Raw genomic sequence first — 21,695 nt, 5'->3', positions numbered from 1 at the left:
CATTAGTGGGTTGTAAAGCCAGTTTTAGTAGGTTTCAACAAGTGAGTTGTTAAAAATGAGAGTTTGGGTGTGGCTCAGGGTCAGAGTGCTTGCCTAACATGCATGAGGCTCTGGATTCCATCCCCACCTCCCAGGGAGGAAAATCATTGTGTCCTGCAGCCACAGCGGCTATCCATTGGCAGCTCCAAAAGGGTGTTGACTAAGAAGTGGAGACAGCACTGCAGAGAAAGATTGATGAGAAGAAGGAAAAGCTAACACATACACTGTAGCAGCCACTTTGTAAAACTTGGAGTTTCTGAGGATTTGGACACAGAGAGCCTATGGGGAAGCAGGTGGGGGACTCATGATGTAGGGCTGTCCTTCAAGGATTGGGTTCAGGGATGGGCACGTGGAGGACAGAACTGCGTGAGCAAGACAGGGAGCAGGATACCAGTCATCTCAGGCAGTAATGGGGACAGGAGAACCAGGAAAATATGGCTGGACTTGAGTGACTTTAAGGAGTCACTCCACAGTCCTCTGATGAACTGGCCTGGGGAATATAGCTGGACTTGAGTGACTTTAAGGAGTTAATCCACAGGACTCTGATAAACTGGCCTGGGGAATCCCAGATTCTGGACCTGGGTCTGGCATTGGCAAGGTTTGAACCACAGGGTCTCTTGCCCCACAGGTGATTGTATGGGGAAACTACGGGCGGATGGAACGGAAGCAGTTCATGGGTGTGGCCCGCGTGCTGCTGGAGGAGCTGGACTTGACCACTCTGGCCGTGGGCTGGTACAAGCTCTTCCCCACCTCCTCCATGGTGGATCCAGCCACAGGTCCCCTGCTTCGGCAGGCATCCCAGTTGTCCCTTGAGAGCACCGTAGGGCCCTGTGGCGAGCGATCTTAGTCCCTGGGATGGGGAGGGGCTCCCTGAGATGGCCTGGAGACCACCCAGCTCTGACCTGGGACCCCAGACCCAGGGGCACATTGGACAGAGGAGGATGGGGTTCTCCCCCACAATGGGGAGTCAGAATGGGGAGATCTGCCCCACTTGGGCCCCTCCTCACCCCTTCATTGCCTCCTACCCCTAAGACTTTCCCTCTCCCAACGGGTTGGCTGCACTTTTGACTTGGCTGGTTTTGACCTGGTGGATGTGGCTGCAGTTGGAGAAAGACTGAGGTGGCAGAGCGAACCACTCACCTGCCCAACACCGTCCCACCTGTCCCCCTTTTGCCTCCTCGGAAGCTTGCTGCCCGGAGCCAAGTCCAGAACCCAGCCGGCCATCTCCATGGTGCCAATTACCAGCAAGTGTCTTTCCTGCGGCACCGGGTTCAGGCAGCTACTCCTGCCCCAGAGCCGACGGGGCAGCTTTGCAAGGATCCGGAGCCAGCTCCCAGGGGCCCAAAGTCCCCCACTTGAAGAGGAGCTTGGGCCTCCCTCTGCCTGCCCGTGGAAGGAGCTTTGCCGCAGCCTGTCCGAGTCCATCTGTCCATCCCCTCCTGCCTGCCCCTCTTCTGGAGGCTAAGAACTAAGGGCCAACAGGGACCAAAGGAAAGGAAGAGATGTCTGGAGCCTAGCACAGACTCCCAGGATGCCTTGCCCCATGCGATTGCAATAAGCTGATCTGAGAACTGATGGTGGACTGGAAAGGACATTGTCATCTGTGTTTTGGTGGAAGAGCTACAGGACCCTGAGTTTCTAGAACCCTGAGTCCAGGGAGCTCACCATCTCGGCATTGGGGGCTGGGTTGGAGGGGGACTAAGGAAAGCTGGGGTTGGGACTGGTGGTGCCAAAGTAAGGGTTTCCTAAATAGGAGAACTCCTCCTTGAATGGGATCAAGGGTCATCTTGTCAACTCCTCTGCCTCCAGACTAGGGGCCCAGGGAGGCATTAGAGCCTTGGTATTTTAGTCTTTTTAAACAACTCATTCTGTAAAGAGTATGGCCTCAATCACCCTGGCTGGAGGAGAGATGGTGGTGGGAAGGAGGAGCGAGAAGCTACGAGTGTACAAATTGGGAGGCCTGGGTAGCTGCTTCTGTGGGGCCTGGGGAGCCCTTTTGCATGCGAGGGAGGAGGCAGGCTGGCCTCTCTTTATAGAAGCACATTTCTGCAGCCTGCCACTCCTTTTCACCTAGTCCCTGCTGTGTAGGGTGTAGTCCAGGTTAGCTGGGTAGTTAGTGTTCATGCCCTGGGGCCTGTTCTTAGCTCAGATATAGTCTTTACACAGTCCCAGGCCTGGGGTGCAGAGGAGACCCCAGTACATTCCAGGAGACCCAGTCTCTCACCGGCCTGGGCTGGATCCGGTAGCCTGGGAAGGCCAGCCCTTACTCCTCATCCTCCCTTCCCTTGTCCTTCCCTGTAGGGTTGTAGCCCAAGCTGCCCACTATACTCACTGTTCTGATGTATTATCCTTGGCACTGATTTTCTTTACAAGACACCTCTGTGATTGCTGGGCCTGATGGAGGGGGCCTGGTCTCTGTTAGAGGGTGTTGTTTTCCACTGAGGACACCTGGGCTCTGTTCAGTCCCACCTTGTTCCTGATTTCACCATGAATTCTTTCCACTTAGAAATTCTTCCTGCCTCTCATCCTGGTTAAGACCTGGGTGTCCTTTAAAGTTCTGTAACCTCCATGGAGTTTTTTAGGCTGCACAGGGGAAAGGGGAATGGAGACGCCCTCTTAACCAATTGGTCTTCAGAGCTATCCAGAATGGGGGCAGATCCAAGGCTAGGGCTAAGGGAGCAGGGCTCCCATGGGCTCCCATCTAAGGCCCACAGTCAGCCCCTCTCCCATTTTTTAAAACCAGTGTAATTTCTCTGCTGTTCGTTTATTATTCATCATTTGGAATATTTTGAGCCAGGAGAGCGCTTTCTCTCTCCAGCATCACCGCTGTAATTGTTTAGGGGTAGGGCAGAACCTAGCTGTCCCAACCAGGAGAGGGGAGGGGGCTCAGGTCTGACTTGACCTTCCCAACCTGAGCCCTCCCTTGTGTGTCCATGACTAGAGTGGGGAGGGAGGGAGAGAGGGAGAGACAGCTCCAAAGCAATAACAACATCCTGGGGGTAGTTGGGAGGCCCCCTCAATGATTTTCTTGTTTGTTCTGTGAAATGTTGCTCACCTCCTGGAGGGGTGGGCTGGGGGCTGGAGCCCTGTTTCTTTGTGTCATCATTGTGAGCATATGCTGCCCTTCCGAGGGGTTGTGACCATTGGGTGTGGGAACCATGTCTGTCCTCACCGAGAGGGGGAGGGGAAGGGACTCTTGTCATCATTAGATTTGGGGAAGCCTCAAGCCCAGCCTGGCCCGCTGCTGTCTGAGCCTTTACCAGCTCAGGCTCCACCATTTGGAGAAGGGCAGAGAAGGTGGAGCTGGGGGAGGGGTTAGAGGTGAACCTTTTTGTCTCTGGGCAGAGGTCCTGTGCAGTGCTGCCATGGGAGGCCCTTACCTTCCTCCCCATAGCACCTGCTCATACTGGGGGCTTGTGAGCCTTTAGTCCATTCCCATGTCACAGACGCCCGGCCCGGGAAGAGCCACCCTGGGGTCACTGGGACATTCAGTGACCCTCCACTTGGGTTTCCTTGCATCTGGTTGAGCTGGGGCCAGGGTGGGACAAGTGGGACTGCCACTTCCCACACTTCCTCCTTCCTCTCTTTGGAGCCTCCTAGCAGTCCCAAATTATGGGCAGAACAATTTGTAGCCCATTTGACAGGTTAGGAAACTGAGGCCCAAAGCAGGAAGTGACTTGTCCAACGCCCCTCACTGTGGAAGCAGTGGGGGCAGAGCTAGGGGCTCCATTAGGCTCCCTTCTTATGGCAGAGACCCTGTTCCAGGGAAGGTCTGCCACCATCATCCTGTCTAGCCTCTAAGCCCCGGGCTGCACAGCCCTGCTTGGCTCCTTCTGCTGGGCCAGTGTTTTTTTTTCTGGGCTGGGGTTACAGGGAGAGGGTGGCCAGCAGGACTGGAGTCTCATGGGAGTCTCCCCAGCTGATGGCAGGCCACAGGAGTTGATCTGGACTTTCATGAGTGGGCAGGACCCCTGAGCTAAGGAGTGGGGGCTGAGATGGCCCCACCTGGGGAAATCCTCACTACACCATCAGAAGTGAAGCCTGACTCTGTAGAGCTTTCCACATATTCTGGTTCACAGTGCTTTTACCTTGCTGTATCCCTGACCCTCACAAGAGCCCCTGGGAAGTAGGTGGAACGAGACCTGGGGTATCAGCTCTGTTTTCAGGAGTAGGAAGTGGAGGTCCAGGAGAGGAAGGTGCTTGCAAAGGCCCCTCTGTGAGAACGGGGCTGTGACCGGACCAGTATTCAATTTAAGCAGAGCCTGACAGGTCAAGCAGAAAGTGGAGGGGGTGGTTATGCACTTCACATGCAACTCACCACCTAGTTCCTTAAGCCAGGAGCTCCTGGTGTGCTTTGGGGTTCAGAAATAGCACTGCGCCCACTCCTTCCCAGGGCACAGCTGTTGCATCAGGCAAGGTCACCTGCATTTATTTATTGAGCAGCAGTGCTGTGCCAGGCCCCCTTCCCATTCCCTGTAACGGCTTCTTCTGCCCTCTGGGAGGGCCCGTGTCTGCAGAGCAGCACCTCAGTGGACGGAAAGTGTCTGTTGTGTCCACGAGTTCACCTGACAAGCCCCAAGGGCTAGGCTGCTGTGCTTATTTTACCCAGAGCGCCTGTGAGGGCTGAGTGGAGGATGGAACACAGCAATGGGTGTTACTGCTTCCTGCAGGGTGGTGGAAAGGAGAGGCCCTGGGTCCTCAAGCTGAGGCTTCCCACTGTCCACCCACCTTTTCCTCATGTCCTCTCAAGGAGCAGGAGCCCCCCCCCCTTCAGGAGGGGGAGGTTTCTGGGGCCTGGGTTGGAGTGGGTCACATTGCATTGTGTTCATGACCATGTAGCTCATGTTGAAAATTAAAAGTTTTTGGCTTTTCTAACTTGGCTTGCTTGTGCTTTGTGTGGAGGCATTGCTATGTGGGAAGATGGGGGATGCTGGTGTTTTAAAGGAGTAAATGCTATGGGATGCCAGGATGCCCCACCATGGCCTTTGTGAATACCCACTGTGCCAGCCATACACAAGAGGAAGCAGGTTTACAGTGAACCCTGTCTTATTGCTCATGTGGAAACAGGACCAGGGAAGTGATGAAGAATCCCAAGGTCACATTGCTGGTGATGGGAGGGACCAGGTATGAGATCCATTCCACACCACTGTGCCACCTCCAAGTGGTCCTAGTGACATGGGAGCTATCAGCAAGGCCCTCTTCATCCCTAAGTGGGTTGTGGCTGGGGACAGTATCAGCTTTATGGAGTGGAGGATAATCGTTCACGCCCTATACATGCTGTGCAAAGAGAGTGAGGGTCATTTAAACTGCAGATTGGCCGCTGCGGATGGTATGTGGTTCCTTTTGGCCCATCTCTGTTCCCGGTACTTCTAGTGTGTGCATTTGGCCCTACTGGTAGAATTCCAATGTTGGAAGATGTACATTTGCTTCCACAAGGTAAAACTACCTCTTCACAAAAAGCTTGGCTCTGCTCTGATGGACCAGCTAGTGATGCGGACCTGAGCGGTTCCGGTCCTAGCTGATGTGGCCACGCCTTCCAGAAGCAAACTGAACTGAGGGATTTGCCCCTTCAGGGTGACTTGCAGAGGGATCCTCGCTTGTGCAGCATTAATACATTTTTTGGAAGGGGTGGAGGGAAGAACCACCGAAGGTAATGAGAAACTGCTTGTGCCGAAGACAGCCCCGAGGCCCCTTAGCACGCCAAGTCCTGGGGAGGGTGCGCTTATAGGTGGAGCCAGACGCTCCCTCCAGGTGTTACCCCAGCCGGCTAGGGCTGTCAGATAGACTTCCTCCGTGCCCGGGGCCTGGCTGCCCTGCTGCAGCGCACAGCCGCGGGGCTCCAGGGTGGGGAGAAGCCCAGATTGTCGCGGGCCCACGTCTCCAGCCGGGGGATGCGATGGGAGATGCCGGTGGAGCCCCCGGGCCTCGCTGGACTGCGGCGGCGCGTGGCGGGGACGCGGCTCTCGGGCGCCCCCCGGCGGAGCTGGCCGGCGAGGCGGGCGGCGCGCTCGGGCGCGTCGGTGCTGGCAGCGAGGAAGCGCAGGACCACGAGGTTGAGGAAGGCGCCGATGACCGTCAGCCCCAGCAGGATGTAGAGGAAGCTGAAGGCCACGTAGGGCGGCTTCCTCTGCAGCGCCTCGTCGCTCTGCAGCGCCACGAAGTCTCCAAAGCCGATAGTGGTGAGGGTGATGAAGCAGTAGTAGTAGGCGTGGAAGAAGGTCCAGCCCTCGAAGTGCGCAAAGGCGGCAGCGCCGAGGGCCAGGGTGGCGGCGCACACCAGCAGCCCGGCCACCACCATGTTCTCGGTGGACACGCACGGCCGTCGCAGGCCCCGGCAGCGCTTGGCCGCCAGCAGGAGGCGCCGCACCAGCGCGTTCAGCCGCTCGCCCAGGCTCTGGAAGGTGACCAGGGTCAGGGGGATGCCCAGGAGCGCATAGAACATGCAGAACACCTTGCCCGAGTCTGTGCCCGGCGCGGCGTGGCCGTACCCTGTGCGGGGAGAGCGCAGAGAGCGTGCGTGAGAGCCCAGCTCCATCGATCACTCGCCCGCAGCCTCCCTGCCTGTCCCTCCTCATCCCAGAGGCGGGCTGGCCATGGCAAACGCTAGGTATAACCAGGTCTTTCCCTCGCTTTGGAAACTCGCGAGGTTATTCATAATCAAACTAGACTGCATACAACGCAAGCATCTGTCCTTCCACTGCAGACTGGATAAACTGTGGTACATCCAACAATAGAATCCATTTCCACATGGAAGAACCTACTGTTTCCATATGGAAGAACCACCTACTGTTTTCTACAACAACAAGAGATGGATCTCTTGCCAGGCCTGGTGCTGTAATTCCAGCACTTATTAGGCGAAGGCAGGAGAATAGTGAGTTCAAAGCCAGCCTGGGCTTCATGGTGAGTCCCTGTCTCAACACAAAAACAGATAATCAAAACAACAGATTTCAAACATATTGTGCTGAGTTGAAGAAGCCAAGCCCAAAAGGTACCTGCTGAATGGTTCCACTAAAATGACATGGAAAAGGTAGTTATAGGGACAGAGAACAAACAGGTCTGTGGTTGCCAATCGTTGGGGTTGAAGGAGGGTTAACTACAAAGGGTATGAAGAATTGGGGGATGAGGACAATATTCCATGTCTTGATCTGTGCTAACCCCTAGGCACCCTGTCTCAGAACCCACAGAGTAGTCACCAGGAAATGGTGACCTTTACTATAAGTCATGCCTTGGTGGGGAAAGAAAGAGGCTTCCTACATGGAGTCCCAGCTCCTTCCTGACCCAAATCCCCTCTCTCCAGCTCACCCCTTCTCTTACACGTCCACTCTCCAGCCTGACCCCTGCTGTGTCCTCATCAGCAGGTTCCACTTCCACAATGCCTTGTCTCTCACCCCAATCCCTCCTCCTCTCAAATCCTGCCTCCCTCTCACCCCTTGGTTCTGGTTCCCTCTGGTGTAGGGATTCTTCATCAAGCCCTTCAACTGACCTGATGGGTTTCCTTAAGTCTTGGGTGCCATTACTGTGGAGTGGGTGGATGTGTCTCTTTCTGAACAGAGTAGCATTTGCTTTTGTGGCTCACAACCCAGGAGAGGTCAGGTAGAGCTCCCCAACAGAATATGCCCCCTTCTGTTGGCCCCATCTGCCAAAATGTAAAATGTACAAACCCTTGACGTACACACTTCCACAGCTGGGAAGTGAGCCCTTCAGTACACACATGCAAGATGATGTATACAGGCGGATTGTCACGACAGCACTGTTGGTCGTAGGGAAAATTAGAAACAACCTCAGTGTCCATCAGTAGGGCGCCATCCAAATGACAGAATACTAAACAGGAGCTGTTCTCAGCCCAGAGCTATCATATCCCTGAGGAGACATTTGGCAAGATCTAGACACAGTTTTACTTGTCACAGCTGGGGTTAAGAATGGAGTGTGGCTGTGACCTACTGCCACCCCCCAACACAGAGTTATCCAGGCTAAGTTGTCAGTGTTCTGGGGTTGAGAAGCCCTGCTGTACAGCCAGAGGAAAAAATGACACCAATAGAAAACATCACCAAAATACATCGAGTACAAAAAGCAAAAGAAAATAGTGTGTATGATATAATGTCTATACCATGCTGTGTTTAAAGGAACACACAGGCAGGGAACATAGCTGCCAAGAAATGGGTAAGTGCGTCTGATCTAGGGAGAGGAAATTAAGGGTGAAGAGACAGGGTGGAGACTTAGACACATGCCACGTATTTTCTCTCATATGCAGAATCTCAAAAGACAGGAAAGTAGAGGGTGACTATTTGGGGGGAGGAAGGTGTAACGGGGAGTGGGAAGGGGTGACAATAGAAGGCAGTGGGAGGTGAATATGATCAAAGTACATTATATACATGTATGAAAATGTCACAATGAAACCTATTATTTTGTACAATTAAAACACTAATAAAAAGGGAGTGGAAAAAATCTCCCAGAAAAAAAATGACAGGTAGGGTGCTTCCTTTTCATCCTACACCCTTTTGTACCCTTTGAAGTTTGCACTGTGCACATATGTAATATTCAAAACATCAACGCAACAGGTAGGTTTAAAGACCTCTGGCAGCTCCTCACGCTCCCACCACATGGCCTGTCACTTTGCCTGTCTGTTATGTGGGGGAGGGACGTTCTGCCCATCTCCAAACTTTGAGCACCTTGAGTCAGAAACTATGACAGCTTCTGTGTGTCTCCAGTCACCAGCACGCTGCACAGAGACACAGACTATGGACTCTATGAAAGTTTATTGACACAAACCACCACCAAGCTGAAGGGGTGCTAGGGCCAGACAAGGCCTCTTTGGGAGAAGCGGTCAGGAGGTGCTGTTTCCAGGTGTTTGGGGTATGTCAAAGAGTGAAATGAATAATAACTAAACATACTCGGTACCCACTGTGGATTATCTCATTTAGCCTTCCCGATGACTATATGAGATGACATTTTACAGATAAGGAAACCAGGCTTGGAGGGAGGAAGTTGTCCAAAAGTCCTGGAGCCTGAGCTAACACTGTCCTTCATGGCTTTTCAGTGCTTCTCTTCTGCCCAGAGCTCAGGCTCCTGGGCCCTGGTGTCTGACTCTAAAGGCCGATAAACAGACAGGACCACATAGCAAGTCATGGTGCCCCCAGGTGGCCAGAAAAAGCAAAATGCCTCTTGTTTTCACTCTTACTCTTGAGTCTCTTTCCCCAGGTGCCTATCAGAGAGACACAGACAGGGGAGGAAGCCAAACCCATCCTGGGACATCCAAAGAATGTGGGAGAATGGCAGAAGAGGCAAATGGAGCACCACACCCTTGGACACCACAGCAGGGAAGGCTGAGCCAAGATAGGAGAGCAGGGGTGCCCATGTAGACAAAAGGGAGCGAAAGAGCTGAATGGGAGCTGGGGCTACAGTTGTCAAAAAATGAATTATTGTTACTAATGAATACTAATTACCAATGCCTACCTAGCCTCGGGCTCCATTTTACATGGCTGACCTCCCTTAAACCTGGCCACCACCAGTGAGGTAGGAACAATTGCTTTTGCCTTTCATGAAACCTGGGCTGAGAGGCACAATCCTAAGAAGGCAGGTGGCAGTAGAGAGGAGCTCAGAACTCAGTCTGTGATAAAGAAGTTGTGCTTTTAAAAAACCCTACCACCAAACCCCCCAGCTCCCATTTCCTTGCAAGAAAAATCACACAGAAACTTTCACCAAGGCATACACTTCTAGGCTGGTGGTCCCAGCCCGAGGGAGGGGCGCCTGGACATTCACAGCTGAAGCCTATGTGGTGGCTGGCACCAAGTACCGAGCCCTGCAGAGCCTGCTTCTCTCCTTCACTGGTTCCCCAGGCTCAGGCTCAGACAGGTACCAGCCAGACGGCAATCACCGCAACACCTGGTGGCTCAAGAGGCTGCAGAGGGACTGCTCTGCATTCCTAGAGGGAAGTCAAAATCACTCAGTCCTTTAACAAATATTCATTTAGCAACTACAATGCACTAGGCACTGGCCACATAGCAGTGTCTAAGATAGACGAGTTCTCCTGGAGTGGCAGAATAATCATTATGATGACAAAAAAATCTTATTTTTCTGGTCTTTTCTACATGCCAGGCCCTGTGCTAAAACTTTCTGGGTATATTATCTGCTTCATAATGATCTGCCCATTAGCGCTCCTAGTTTATAGAGGAGGAAACTGGCTCAGACTGGCTAAACCATTTATCTACGGTCTCTCGGCTGATGTGATAAAACCGGGCAAGGAAGCAACTCCGGCCACTTGGTCCTCCAGCTCCACTCCATCTGTCCCCTAGCCCCTGGGGCGTTTCCGTCCCAAGTCACTCAGCGGGGCAGGGGCAGAGGTGGGATGGAAACTCGGAGGCGCCCCGGGAGGGCTGCTCGGGACAGAGCCAAGCAGAGGGGCGACGCCGGGCGGCTCACCGATGGTGGTGATGACGGTGATGGCGAAGTAGAAGGAGCCAGCGAACCTCCACTGGCGGCCGGCGCGGTGCGGCTCGGCCTGCAGCGCCAGGCGCTCCAGCTCGCGGTAGTCCTCCGTGGAGAAGCCGTACTTTCTCCGGAACTCGCCGCGCTTCTGGGCCAGCAGCCGCTGGCGGCCGCGCTCCGCCTCGGACTCGAGCGCGTCAAAGACCGCGGCGCCCACCAGCAGGTAGCACAGGATGCACAGGATGAGCGCGGCCGTGCGTGCGCTCTGCCTCCTCATCGCGGCGCCGGGCCCCGCGCCCCGCGCCCCCGCGCCCCCGCGTCCCCCGCGCCCCCGCGTCCCCCGCGCGCCCCGCGCGCCCCGCGCCCCGAGCCCCCGCGCCCCCGTGCGCCCCCGTGCGCCCCCGCGCCCCCGCGTCCCCACGCGCCCCCGCGTCCCCGTGCGCCCCGACGGCAGCGCCCGCTCCCTCCGCCCGCGCGCGCCCGGGTTCGAGCCCCGCCGCTTTCGGGGCGGGGCCTGAGCGCTCCAGCTGTGCTGCCCGCCCCGCCCTCGCAGCAGCCTCCGGATCCGCTGGATCCCTGGCCTAACGCTTCTGCAAACAGTGACGTCTGGAGTAAAGACCTCAGCCCAGGTCTGCAGACGTGCTGCCTCCACCGCCAGCTCACCTGACGACCTTGGAAAAGTCCGTCGTCCCTTCCCTTAGTCAGTCAATCATCCGCAAATATTCACCAAGCACCTACCCAAGCAAACAAGGCTCCTGATGGAAGTAGAGCCCGATATGCTAGTATGTAGGGAGGGCCAGGAAATGAACAAAAAGATAGCTTGAGACAAGTGTGATAAAAGAAGAAAAATTGCGGGAAGAGCACCTGCCTAGCAAGTGTGAGGCCCGCCCCCTCCCGTCCCCCCCCCCCCCCGCCAAAAAAGGAAAATCGGCAGAGATTGGGGAGTGCGAGCACCATCAGCTCAGGTAATGGGAAAGTCCCAGCGGAGTGACCAGGGAGGGAGAATCCAGGCAGCAAGGGGCTGGGTTGACAGCCAGGAACAACAATGTGACTGGAGCCAAGAAAACTGGAATGTGGAGAGGGGGGAAGAACAGAAAGAAGACAGAGAAGACAACTTCACACCAAGGTCTTACATCAGAAAAATGGAAAACCGTGGGAAGGCGGTAAGCGGAAACATGCACAGGACGCAATGGATCTGATTTGCATTTTTAAAAAGAGCTTCAGAGGTCTAGGGACATAGCTCAGCAGAGAGCATTTGCCTGGGGTGGGGGTAGGGGGGCACACCAGGCTACCCGGTGGAAGAGAGAAGGTGATGAGGAGAGTGCGCGGGCCCCGCCATTGGAGATGTAGAGGAGTATGATATGAGATGCATTAGGGAAGCGGAGCTGGGCACAGCTCGCCACATTGCCCAGTCCTCCTGGCACCTAGGAGAGACCATGTGACCAGGCTGCAGCCAATGGGACCTGGCAGAAGTAACTGGGAAGGGAGGGGCCTGGCCCCGTGCTACAACTGCTCTTCCCCCATCTACAGGCTGAATGCAAAGCCCTGAAGAGACTTGGCAAGGTGGCCTACAGTCAGGAACGCCCACATTGAACTTCTCTTTCCCTGAGGTTTGGGGGTCAGTCTGTCACCGGAGCTAGTGTTATACCCTGATAACAGCAATAGTACTTGCTGATGAGTTGGACATGGAAGGCAAAGGAGAGAACTCAGGGTGGACCTTGTGTCTTGGCTTGAGCAATTGGTATTTGGGGTGACTTCCATTGGCCCCAAACTCCTGTCCCCCAGCACCAAGGTGATACCCTTTTCAGAGTCCTGGGTGGGCTTGCATGCAGAGCACCAGGAGCTCACCTAAGGATGTCCAAAGCACCCAGCCTTCTCAGGTCTCTGCTGCAGCTTGGTAGGCATCCCCTGTACCCCACAACTGTTCTAGCTTCTCTCTTCACACCCTTCCCCCTAGCTTGTTCCAGCCACCCTCAGCTTTCAGTTCCTTGCGTTAACTCTTGTGTGACTTGTTACAGTCCTCTCCCCATCCCTTCCAATAGCCAACAGCTGCACGCCTGCTGTGCCAGGGGCCAGGCACCAGCAGAAGCACTTAACATGTGTGGATGAGTGTAACCATCACAACGTCCTTCTATGGTACATGTGGGTGGTACATGCGGGTGACAAAGGACCCATCCACTCTGCGACTCTCAGTTCCAAGATGGGCATTGGTCCTGACTCCACCCCAGGTGGTCTCCTCTGTGCTCCTGGGGTCTCTGGGCTCCTGCCATCTCCATTCTTCCCACTGACATACGACCATGTGAAACTTGGTCACTCTTCAGTCTCCAGCACCCTGACCTGGCATGGAACACACATGCAACGAGTATATGTGGATAAACAAGAGCTGTAGTGTGTGGAAATTAAGAGCATGGGCTGCGCCCAAATAACCAAGTTCAAAGCCTACTTCTGTTGCTTACAGTTCTTGGGATGCCTCTGTTTCCCCATCAGTAGAATGGGGTTTAAAAAAATTGTTGTCTTGGGTTGGGGCTGTTCAAGTGGCAGAGCAACTGCCTAGCAGTTGAACTGCTGAGTTCAAACCCCAGTCCTGCAGAAGCAGAAGAATGGTCCCATCCCCCAAAGATAGGATGCCCAACCCTGGGACCTGCAAATGCATTTGGTTGTAAGACAAAGGGCTAAGGCAGCAGATGGCAAGGTTGCTAATCAGTGAGTGACCCGGAGATGAGAAAGGATCTCTGGGTGGGTCCAATGTTGTCACAAAAGTCCTTATAACCAGAAGGGGGAGGCAGGAGAGAGAACGAGAGCAATGGCAGCATGAGGATCCAGCTTGATGTCACTTGTGCTGGAGGAGGAGGAAGGGGCCCCAAGACAAGTCAAATGGGTTCCTGGAAAAGGCAAGGAAACAGATTTCTACTCAGAGTCTCCAGAAGGGAATGCAGACCTGCCAACACCTTGATTCTAGCCCTGGAGATCCGGGTAGATAGAACCAGAAAGCCAGACACTTTTTTGCGGTGAGCTCCTACGTTTGTGATCATTGGTGACAACAGCAGCAGGGAGCTAATACAGTGACTGTGAGGATTCAAGAGCCAATGGATGGAAGCCCTGAGAACAGTGTCTGCCTTGGGACTTGTCCAAAAGCGCTAGCCAGTATTAGTTCCTGGGTAGAATCAGGGCTCGGTGCATGTACAGGGGACCTTGGGTCCTCTGAGAGCAGGATGGCAGTTTGGTGGCCCAGAAGCAGGGCACTGGTATCGAAGGTGCTGGCGCAGCTGGCTTATTTTTAGTAACACCATCAGCAAGTTTGATTTTCTGATGCCTTTCAGCCTTCAGAGGGCCAGAAATCTGGATAGAAGTCTCAGGGTGGGGACAGGGACAGTGCACCAGGACCTTCAGCCCAAGAAGGGCCTGAGAAAAGCCGGTGGACAATGGAATTAGGGGAGTAGCTGAGTCTCAGGGGGTCTTAGGGGAAGGGCAGGACTGACTCGGGAGAGTTCCTGAGCACAGCTGGAATCCATGAGACCTGGGTTTGAATTCCAGCTCTTCCATTATCCATCTGTGCCTCAGTTCCTCACGTGAGAAACAATGTGGTGCTAACCACTGAGTGGGACCATGCTGAAGATTATAAAAGCTGCTGTGTGCCACTTTTTAGGGGCCCCTGAGCTGGTAGCTGTTTTCCTGCCTTTTTCACAATTGTTTGCCTGTAGATGTCAAGAATTCTGGCCCAGAAGCAGCACTAAGGCTGACATCTCAGGAGCCCTGGCTGTGCCGGGCATCTACACAGGCATGCCATTGACCAATCCTCGCTTTACGACTCAGAAGCACTGCTTGCCAAGTTCCCATAGCCAGGTTGTGGCTGAGGCAGGACTTGAATTCAGGACTGTCTGGTTCCTCAGGTCACAGTCCTTATTGGGCCAGATGCTGCTGGCTAAAGCATCCTCCCACTGGCCCTGGGGCCTCACTTCCCTCCTCTCTGAGATAGGCTCAGGTGCCTTGGCTGGCCGTGTTCCCCTGCCACCATGAGGATCCTGTAACACACACTTTGTGTAGTGTGCCCATTGGGGGTGGGTAGTATCGGGACCACGGGGGAGCTGTCTGGCCCTGCCAGGCAGGTGACTCTGCCTGCACTTGGCGTTTTTGGTTCAGCAGCTCTATTTTAAGCAAAGGAGGTTAGAGTTTGTGTGTTTCTCAGCTTGGAAAGTCATCAGCTGAGCAGACACCCAAAGCAGCAACACCCCAAGGCACCCCCTTCAGCTCTGCTCCTTCTGCCTCCTCCCCCTCATTTCTCCTTTGAGGACCTGAGGAGACCTAGTAATTTTCCTTTGTTCAATCATGCCAAGCGGCATACTCATGACCCCTCAAAGAGGCCTGGAATTTCACTTCCAGAACGCCAAGGTTGTCAGGTTTGAGGACAATAACAGAGGTAGTCCCCATCTCCAGCTGGGGCCTGGGTACCCTCCAGGTCACATCATAACCCACAATGAAAGAGGGGGTCTCATGTCAGGTCACACACAGAGGACAGCAGTTAAGAAAGGACATAGGTTTCTGAGTGAGCCAGACCTAGCTTCAATCTTGGGCAAGTGACTTCGCCTTGCTAAGCCTCAGTTTCCCCATCTGTGATGGGGGGGTAGGAATATCTGAGGATCAAATTGAAACCTGTGAAATAGGTGCTCAACACTCCCTCCAGCCCCTCCGCACAGTTTCTTCTTTCCCCTTTTCCACACTGCTTACTCTGCAGGCCTGACGGGATCTTAAGGGACTGATTTTATAGTTACAATATAGTTCAGTAATTTTCCAGAAGTCCAGAGGGCCCTGGCATTTTTCCTGGTAAGATCTCTCCCTGGTTCCCGCCTAAGAGAATGGATAGTTTTGCCCGCAAGGTATGGCAGGTACTAGCTCCTGAGACACTTGTGGCAGCTGTGGCCTTCCTGTAGCCTTCAGCATCTGTGCTGCAAGAATTAGAAGCTGCCTCTTGCTAATTAAAGAACGATGTTGGTAGGAAATTGAGGTCTCTTAGAATGTTCCGGAAGACAAATCAGAAGGTTTGGGGGACCCAGAGACATAGGACCTTTATGACCGGGGGGACACCATAGCATGTTCAGTGTGGAGGGCACCATTGTTCCCAGGAAGATGAGGATGCTACTTTGGGGACAAATGACAACTGTCTGAATATGCCTCCTGTTTGACTTTGAGTCCCAGTCAGTGGTGGATTCCTAACATGTGTTGTGACCATTTACTTGGAGTCACTAAGACTTCTTTCTTTCTGTTTTGGCAGTATGGAATTTGAACTCAGGGCCTTGTGCTTGCTAGGCAAGTGCTCTACCACTTGAGTCATGTGTGCAGCGTTAGAGATTTTTTTCAGTCTCCTAAGGATCAATACCTTTGGGTTAATGAAGATATTAAAACCTCTACTAATCATTAATAAATTATTACTTCATTAATATTTAACAATTTTAAAAACTATACGATAGGAGCATAGAGGTTTAGTAAACCATTTCCTCTTCTTTCTTACACATTTAAGAATTTTCACACTAACTGGGCACCGGTGGCTCACACCTGTAATCCTAGCTACTCAGGAGGCAGAGGATTATGGGTTTGAAACCAGCACAGGCAAATAGTTTGTGAGACCCTATCTCAAAAAAACCCATCACAAATAAGAGCTGGTGGAGTGGCTCAAGGTTTAGGACCTGAGTTCAAACCCCAGTAACACATACACACAAAAAAGAATTTTCACACTAAAATGTTTAAAAGATCCTTTAATCTCTCTCTAACCATACTTCTACCTTCTTTCCTGCCGTTCTTTTATTCTTATTTTAGAACAAATGAGAACATTTTTTTTAATGTAGCTCAGGCTGGCCTCAAACTAGGGATCCTCCTGCCTTAGCCTCTGCAGCACTGGAATTACAGAGCTCATCACCACGCCTGGCTTTTGAGAATTTCCTATGCCAAGCATGGAGCAGGCATCCCTCCACTTAATCCTCACAACAGCACTCCACCCTACAGAGGAGGAAACCAGGGCTCAGGATGCAGTGATTTGCTGGAAGTCATCTGGTCAAGGGGGGGTTGGCCAAGGCTACCCCTCCTGTTCCTCAGTCAGCATTATCAGTTGCGGTCAACAGACGCCTGGATCAAAGGGGAAGGGCTGGCATTTCAGAAGACACCATGAGCTGGAAAGATCGAGGCAAAGACACGCAAGAGGCTGAGACAAGGAAACCATGTGCAATCCAGGCCAGGCTGGGCTACATAGTGTGACCCTGTCTCAAAGGAAAAAAAAAAAAAAAAAAAGAAAACCACACTAAAGATGACCAGCACAGAGCCACCAGCACAGAGCCACCACCGGCCAGTGCCTTAGCCAACAGCCATAGACATCATTTATGTTCAAGTTCATTAAAAGTAAGCTACACTTAACAATTCTGTTCCTCGATTTCACCAGACACATTTCAGGTTTGGCAATTACATTGGGCAGGGCAGATATAAAACGTCTGCATGGTCACAGAGTTCGATTAGTTGGCGCTGGTAGAGAGGGTGAGAGGACACACTTGGTGACTGGACAGGCTAGATTTGAGAAGTGGCTCCATCCCAGGCCTCAATTCATTCACCTATGAAGTGGGGATAATGGTCGTGCAGAAACCCATGTATCCAGTGCAATTAGGACCGGTGATTAGCTAGCTAATCAAAGAAGCAGGATTTTTTTGTATGTGTGTGGTGTTAGGGATCAAACCCAGGACCTCGAGCCTGCTAAGCAAGTGCTCTATCATGGAGCTACAACCCTGCCCAGGGAATTTGAAATGATCTACTCCTTAAAACTGGACCCTGGTGCTCACGCCTATACTCCTAGCTACTCAGGAGGCAGAGATCAGAAGGACTGCAATTCAAAGCCAGCCCAGGCAAATAGTTCAAGAGACCCTAACTCAAAGAAGTCCATCACAAAAAAGGGCTGGTGGAGTGGCTCAAGGTGAGGCCCTGAGTTCAAACCCCAGCACCACAAAAACAAAGTTACGCACTTTGAACATTTTATCCAATTGAAAACATAACCATGCACTCAGTTTCCAATCTGTTCTTTGAGTCTGGGCCTGTTCATGAGCTTCACAGCCAGAGTTTGTCTTCTGAGTCCCAATTTGGTTTATTTCAAGTGGCCGGAGGACCTGCAGGCACCTGTGTAGTACCATGAGTTCAGGACCTGGACAGGTCCTTGTGGTTCTTTCTTTCCCAGTCTTTTGTAGTTGTTTCTTCCACACCTAATTTAACAGTATGTTTAAGTAACTTGTGTCTATTGAGTTTCCACAAAAACAAATCCCTTCCCTTTGCACTCAGATTTCACCAGCTTAGGGGACATCTAATTCCATTGCTTCCTTACAATAAAGCCGGCAGCTGGGGCACACTGGTTTGGAAACAAGCCCAAAAGTCTCTTAGCAAACTTGCCATTCTATGGCAGAGAACCAAAGGTGACAAGGATGCTAGAGAGTGGCCTGCTAGCCATGAGCGTTCAGTAGGCCTGGGGCAGGAATGTCACATTCAGCCAGTATGGCGAGCACTGGTTAGCCTAATGAGCTGGTGAAACAGATTGGTGAAGAGAGAGATCTTCACTGTCACACTCTGGAAAAGACTCCGCAGGGTGGTGTTGTCTCTGGAAGAAGCCGACCCAGTCAGACACTACATCTCCCAGCATCCCTTGCACCCACATGTAATCATGTGATCAGCCTTCACCAATGGAGTGGAAGTGGGAGTGTCACTTCCAGGAGCAGGTGAGCTTCTCCATCCCTGTCTGTGATTTAGCAGCAGAGGATCCCAAAGCCCTGGGGAATGGTGGAGCCACCATGGAAGTCACACAGACATCACATGAAGGAAAGCCTCCATCCAACCAGGGACACCTGCCTGCCTGGTTGGTTATAGTGATTACCATTACCCTATTCAGCATATGAGGCTGTCATAAGGAGCAAATTAGATGATGCATGTGTTACAGACTCGTAAATGGGACCTTCCTATTGTCTCAGATTTCCAGCGAAAGCTCCAAGGTTGAAGACAGACAGAGGGTGCTAAACACCTCTAAATCCCAGAAATACATAACACTCGCACCTGCAGGACCTTCTTAGGAACACTGCCAGCTTTCCTCTAACTTACATAGAGAGGTTAAGGGCAAGTTTCTAAAGCCAGGCAACTTGTGTTTGAACACAACTTACTAGCTGTGTGACCCTGGTAAAATTGCCCCACTTCTCTGGGCCTTAGCATCTGTATCCTGCTGTTAGTAATGGTATTTCTTACCTTGTTGTCTTAAAGGCGCACAGTTAGACTGTTTAATCGTTTTTCAAATTAAATAACACATTGTTGAGGTGAAGGGTCAAGCCTGATTTAGAAAAAGTATTTAATGTGGTAATGACTGGCTATTCAAACTGGACAGAGAGGACTGGGCACAAATGCATTGCAAGACAGTGGTTGAAGACCACCTGCTTTCCGTGTGTCCATCAGCAGGTTCAGAGTACTCAGTAAGCCAGTTACACATGTGAAGTATGGAGACCAGTTTGGGGCACGTTGGAACTCTCCATCAATGTTAACTCTTCTTAGTCAAACTGGGTCAGCTCAGGAATCAACTCCTCTCCAGATATTAAGCAATAAGAAGAGTGAGTATTTTTGTGGTTATAGAAGAATGATTCTCCTACTTTCAGGATTTTCATAAAACAACCAAATTTCATAAAGTATTTATAAATTCAAATAACACTGACAACTCTATTTGTGACATAAGAATGGGGGAAAAACCCATTAGTACTCTTCACAATTACCCTCCTTTTATAAAAATGAATTTCACAGTCCCTCAAACTGAAAAAGGACATAATCTTAGACATAGTGCACAGTCCTTCAGATGAACCCATACAGTCTGGGGGAACTTTACTGCTTTGCCCTTATTTTTAGTGTTATTTCACTGACCAGTGTTTTGAGACCCCAGGTATAAACTATCAAAAAGTTTAGAAGCATTCGTAGCTAACATCCTTCTTCATTTTTGTGACAGTCCTACAGGACTAGAACTGCCTTAGTTCATTCAGGTTGCTATAACAAAGATGCCTTAGACTGATAATTTATATCAACTGAAGGTTATTGCTCAGTTCTGGAGGCTGAAAAGTCTGGGAACAAGGCACCAGTGGGTTCTGTGTCTTGGGAGAGCCTGTTCATCACAAATGGCTAGGTGACCTTATGTGGCAAGAACGCCACCTCCCAAAGGCCCACCTCTTACTACAATCACCTGAGGGGTTACATTTCAACGTGTGGATTCTGGAGGGACAACTGTTCAGACCATTTTATGCAGATATCACAGTTGAGAGAGTCAGATGGCTCCCTCAGGATCACACAACGGGACTCAGGTCTGGTCTCAAAGTCTCCATATTACTGGAAAAAAATTAGTCTTTTCATTTGGGATGAGTATGTTGGAAGGATCTGTTCCACGTGGTCATCCAGAAGCCCAGGCTCTTTCTTTCTGTGACTCTGCCTTCCCCAAAGCCAAGCCTGGGACAACAGACCCCAAGATTTCTGTGGGTGGAATTCAGGGATTCATGAATTTGAAAGGGAAAATAGTTATATCTCTATTTTCACTATCTCCGACATCTCAATTATGAATGCACTCAACAAAGCAGTGATGGATGTACACATTCGTTGACAACAGAAACCACAGATATCTTCATACCACACTAAAGTTGTTGCAGACATTTAAAAATACTGCTTATATCACCTCCACATTGGAGTGATAATAATTAACTAAGTCTTCTTTCTTTGTTAGTAGTGTAGCACCATATCACACTTTCAAACCTGTGGTTACTCTGTGCTGAGTTGGGAAAGGGACTCAGCAGGACTTTGCATTCCACAGGGACCACTTTGGGAGCCTCACCTGGCCATCTGGAGTAAAAGTGATGGATGCCACCTTGAGTTTTAGGCAGGGTAGACACAGAGCAGGTTATTAAGAGAGGAAAGGCACCTGGGATGTCCTTCCTTGTGCCTCCAGTGCACAAGGCCCTGGATTTGATCCCCAGCACAGGGGAGAGGAACTTGACTCGGATGTCTCAGAGACTGAGAGATGCAGAAGGGGTAGGAAACATGGGGAGGCAGTCCTTAAAGTGAGCAGGGAATGGAAGTCAAAGCCAAAGCCAGTCCCCTGTGCTCTAGTTCTTGGGGAGCCAGGGTCAGAGTTCACTGCTGAGAGACTCACGCAAAGATGAAGAGACCTAGCCCAAGTCCTGCCATTGGAGACATCACTGTGGGCACCAGAAGGAGGAGCAGAAGGCAGTGAACACACCACGGATAAGGACCAGACCAATATGACGGTGCCAATTGCAGCCAGGTTTGTCAGCCAACCTCGTGATCTCCCCTAGGATTCTACCAAGTCACAATTAGTTGCAATACAAAAGCAAAATTCTGGAGAATCAGCTAAAACATAACTCCAGGGATGAGAACACACCTCAGACCCTAGGCCACATTTCCTCCAGGAAGAGGCAGGTAGACTTTTTGTAAGCACATGAAACACAGTGACTACAGATAGCCTCCCACTTCCCAGATAGAAGGTGGGGGCACCTCCTAGGGAGGCTGCCAGAGTTGCCCCCTTTGAGAGAGCCCTCCCATCTTTGGTCACTGGAGTAGCAGGGACTGGTGTGGATTGGCAAAAGACAGATCTGTTGGATACTGAGTGGGGTGATCCAGAACTCATGGTGATGGAGTATGTGAAGAGAGAGGGGGCAAGGCAGGAGTGGAGCACCAAGGAAGTGAGAGAGGTCCTGGGGCATCGGGAGGCTATCTCCAGGGAAATGAGACTCACAAGCATAATTGGAGCCAACCAGGTGAAGACCTGGGAGGAAGGAATGGCCTAGGAAATGACCTGGAGGGGAGACATTTGCCGCAGTCATCCTGTATCGCTGGCACACAGAAGAATCTGGAAGGCACAACAGACCTGGGAGTCCTGGGAGTCAGGGACCAACCCTGAGTGGGGAGGGGGGCCTCTCTGGGCCTGGGAGGGGTCTGAGCGGAGTGACATAGCTGTGACATTGCTTGAGAAAGGTCTTGGCTGCGCAGTGTGGCACCGACTGTGGGCAGAGGTATAGGGAGTCATCCTAGGGTCAGATGGAAGTGCCCTGGCTTGGGGTTTGGTGGCGGCTTTTACCTGCATCTGATTAAATAATACTTTCTTCTCCAGAAAAAGAAAGCGGCTGCATCCAGCACAGTCAGGAAGAAATTCTGGATCTCATTCTGAGTGAGGCCTG

General features: G+C 51.9%; 2 protein-coding genes across 3 annotated transcripts in view; one reads left to right on the top strand and one right to left on the bottom strand.

The window, feature by feature from the left end:
* The window catches only part of Rims4 (regulating synaptic membrane exocytosis 4), a 58,236-nt gene extending 53,324 nt beyond the window's left edge, over positions 1 to 4,912 (top strand). For both annotated transcript variants that reach the window (XM_020154574.2, XM_020154525.2), the window contains exon 6: positions 668 to 4,912. In XM_020154574.2, the coding sequence (XP_020010163.1) occupies positions 668 to 886 (219 nt within the window). In that variant the 3' untranslated portion in view covers positions 887 to 4,912. The remainder of the gene's footprint in view (positions 1 to 667) is intronic.
* Positions 4,913 to 5,815: 903 nt separating this feature from the next.
* On the bottom strand, positions 5,816 to 10,741 carry Kcnk15 (potassium two pore domain channel subfamily K member 15). Its single transcript, XM_020154705.2, has 2 exons — positions 10,459 to 10,741; positions 5,816 to 6,528 (listed from the first exon to the last, which is right to left on the bottom strand). The coding sequence occupies exons 1-2, from the start codon at positions 10,739 to 10,741 to the stop codon at positions 5,816 to 5,818; spliced, it is 996 nt and encodes a 331-aa protein (XP_020010294.1).
* Between the last annotated feature and the right edge of the window lie 10,954 nt (positions 10,742 to 21,695).

The sequence above is a fragment of the Castor canadensis genome, chromosome 5 (assembly GCF_047511655.1).
Source record: "Castor canadensis chromosome 5, mCasCan1.hap1v2, whole genome shotgun sequence".
Taxonomy (NCBI): Eukaryota; Metazoa; Chordata; class Mammalia; order Rodentia; family Castoridae; genus Castor; species Castor canadensis.
Note: the sequence above shows the minus strand (reverse complement) of the source record. Positions and strands in the feature narration are given on the sequence as shown.

Excerpts from the sequence above, each read along its gene's own strand:
- Kcnk15 (XM_020154705.2), bottom strand. The coding sequence starts at position 10,741 with ATGAGGAGGCAGAGCGCACGCACGGCCGCGCTCATCCTGTGCATCCTG. Across the intron at positions 6,529-10,458 it reads CACCGTCATCACCACCATCG|GGTACGGCCACGCCGCGCCG; the intron begins GTGAGCCGCCCG and ends CTCCCCGCACAG.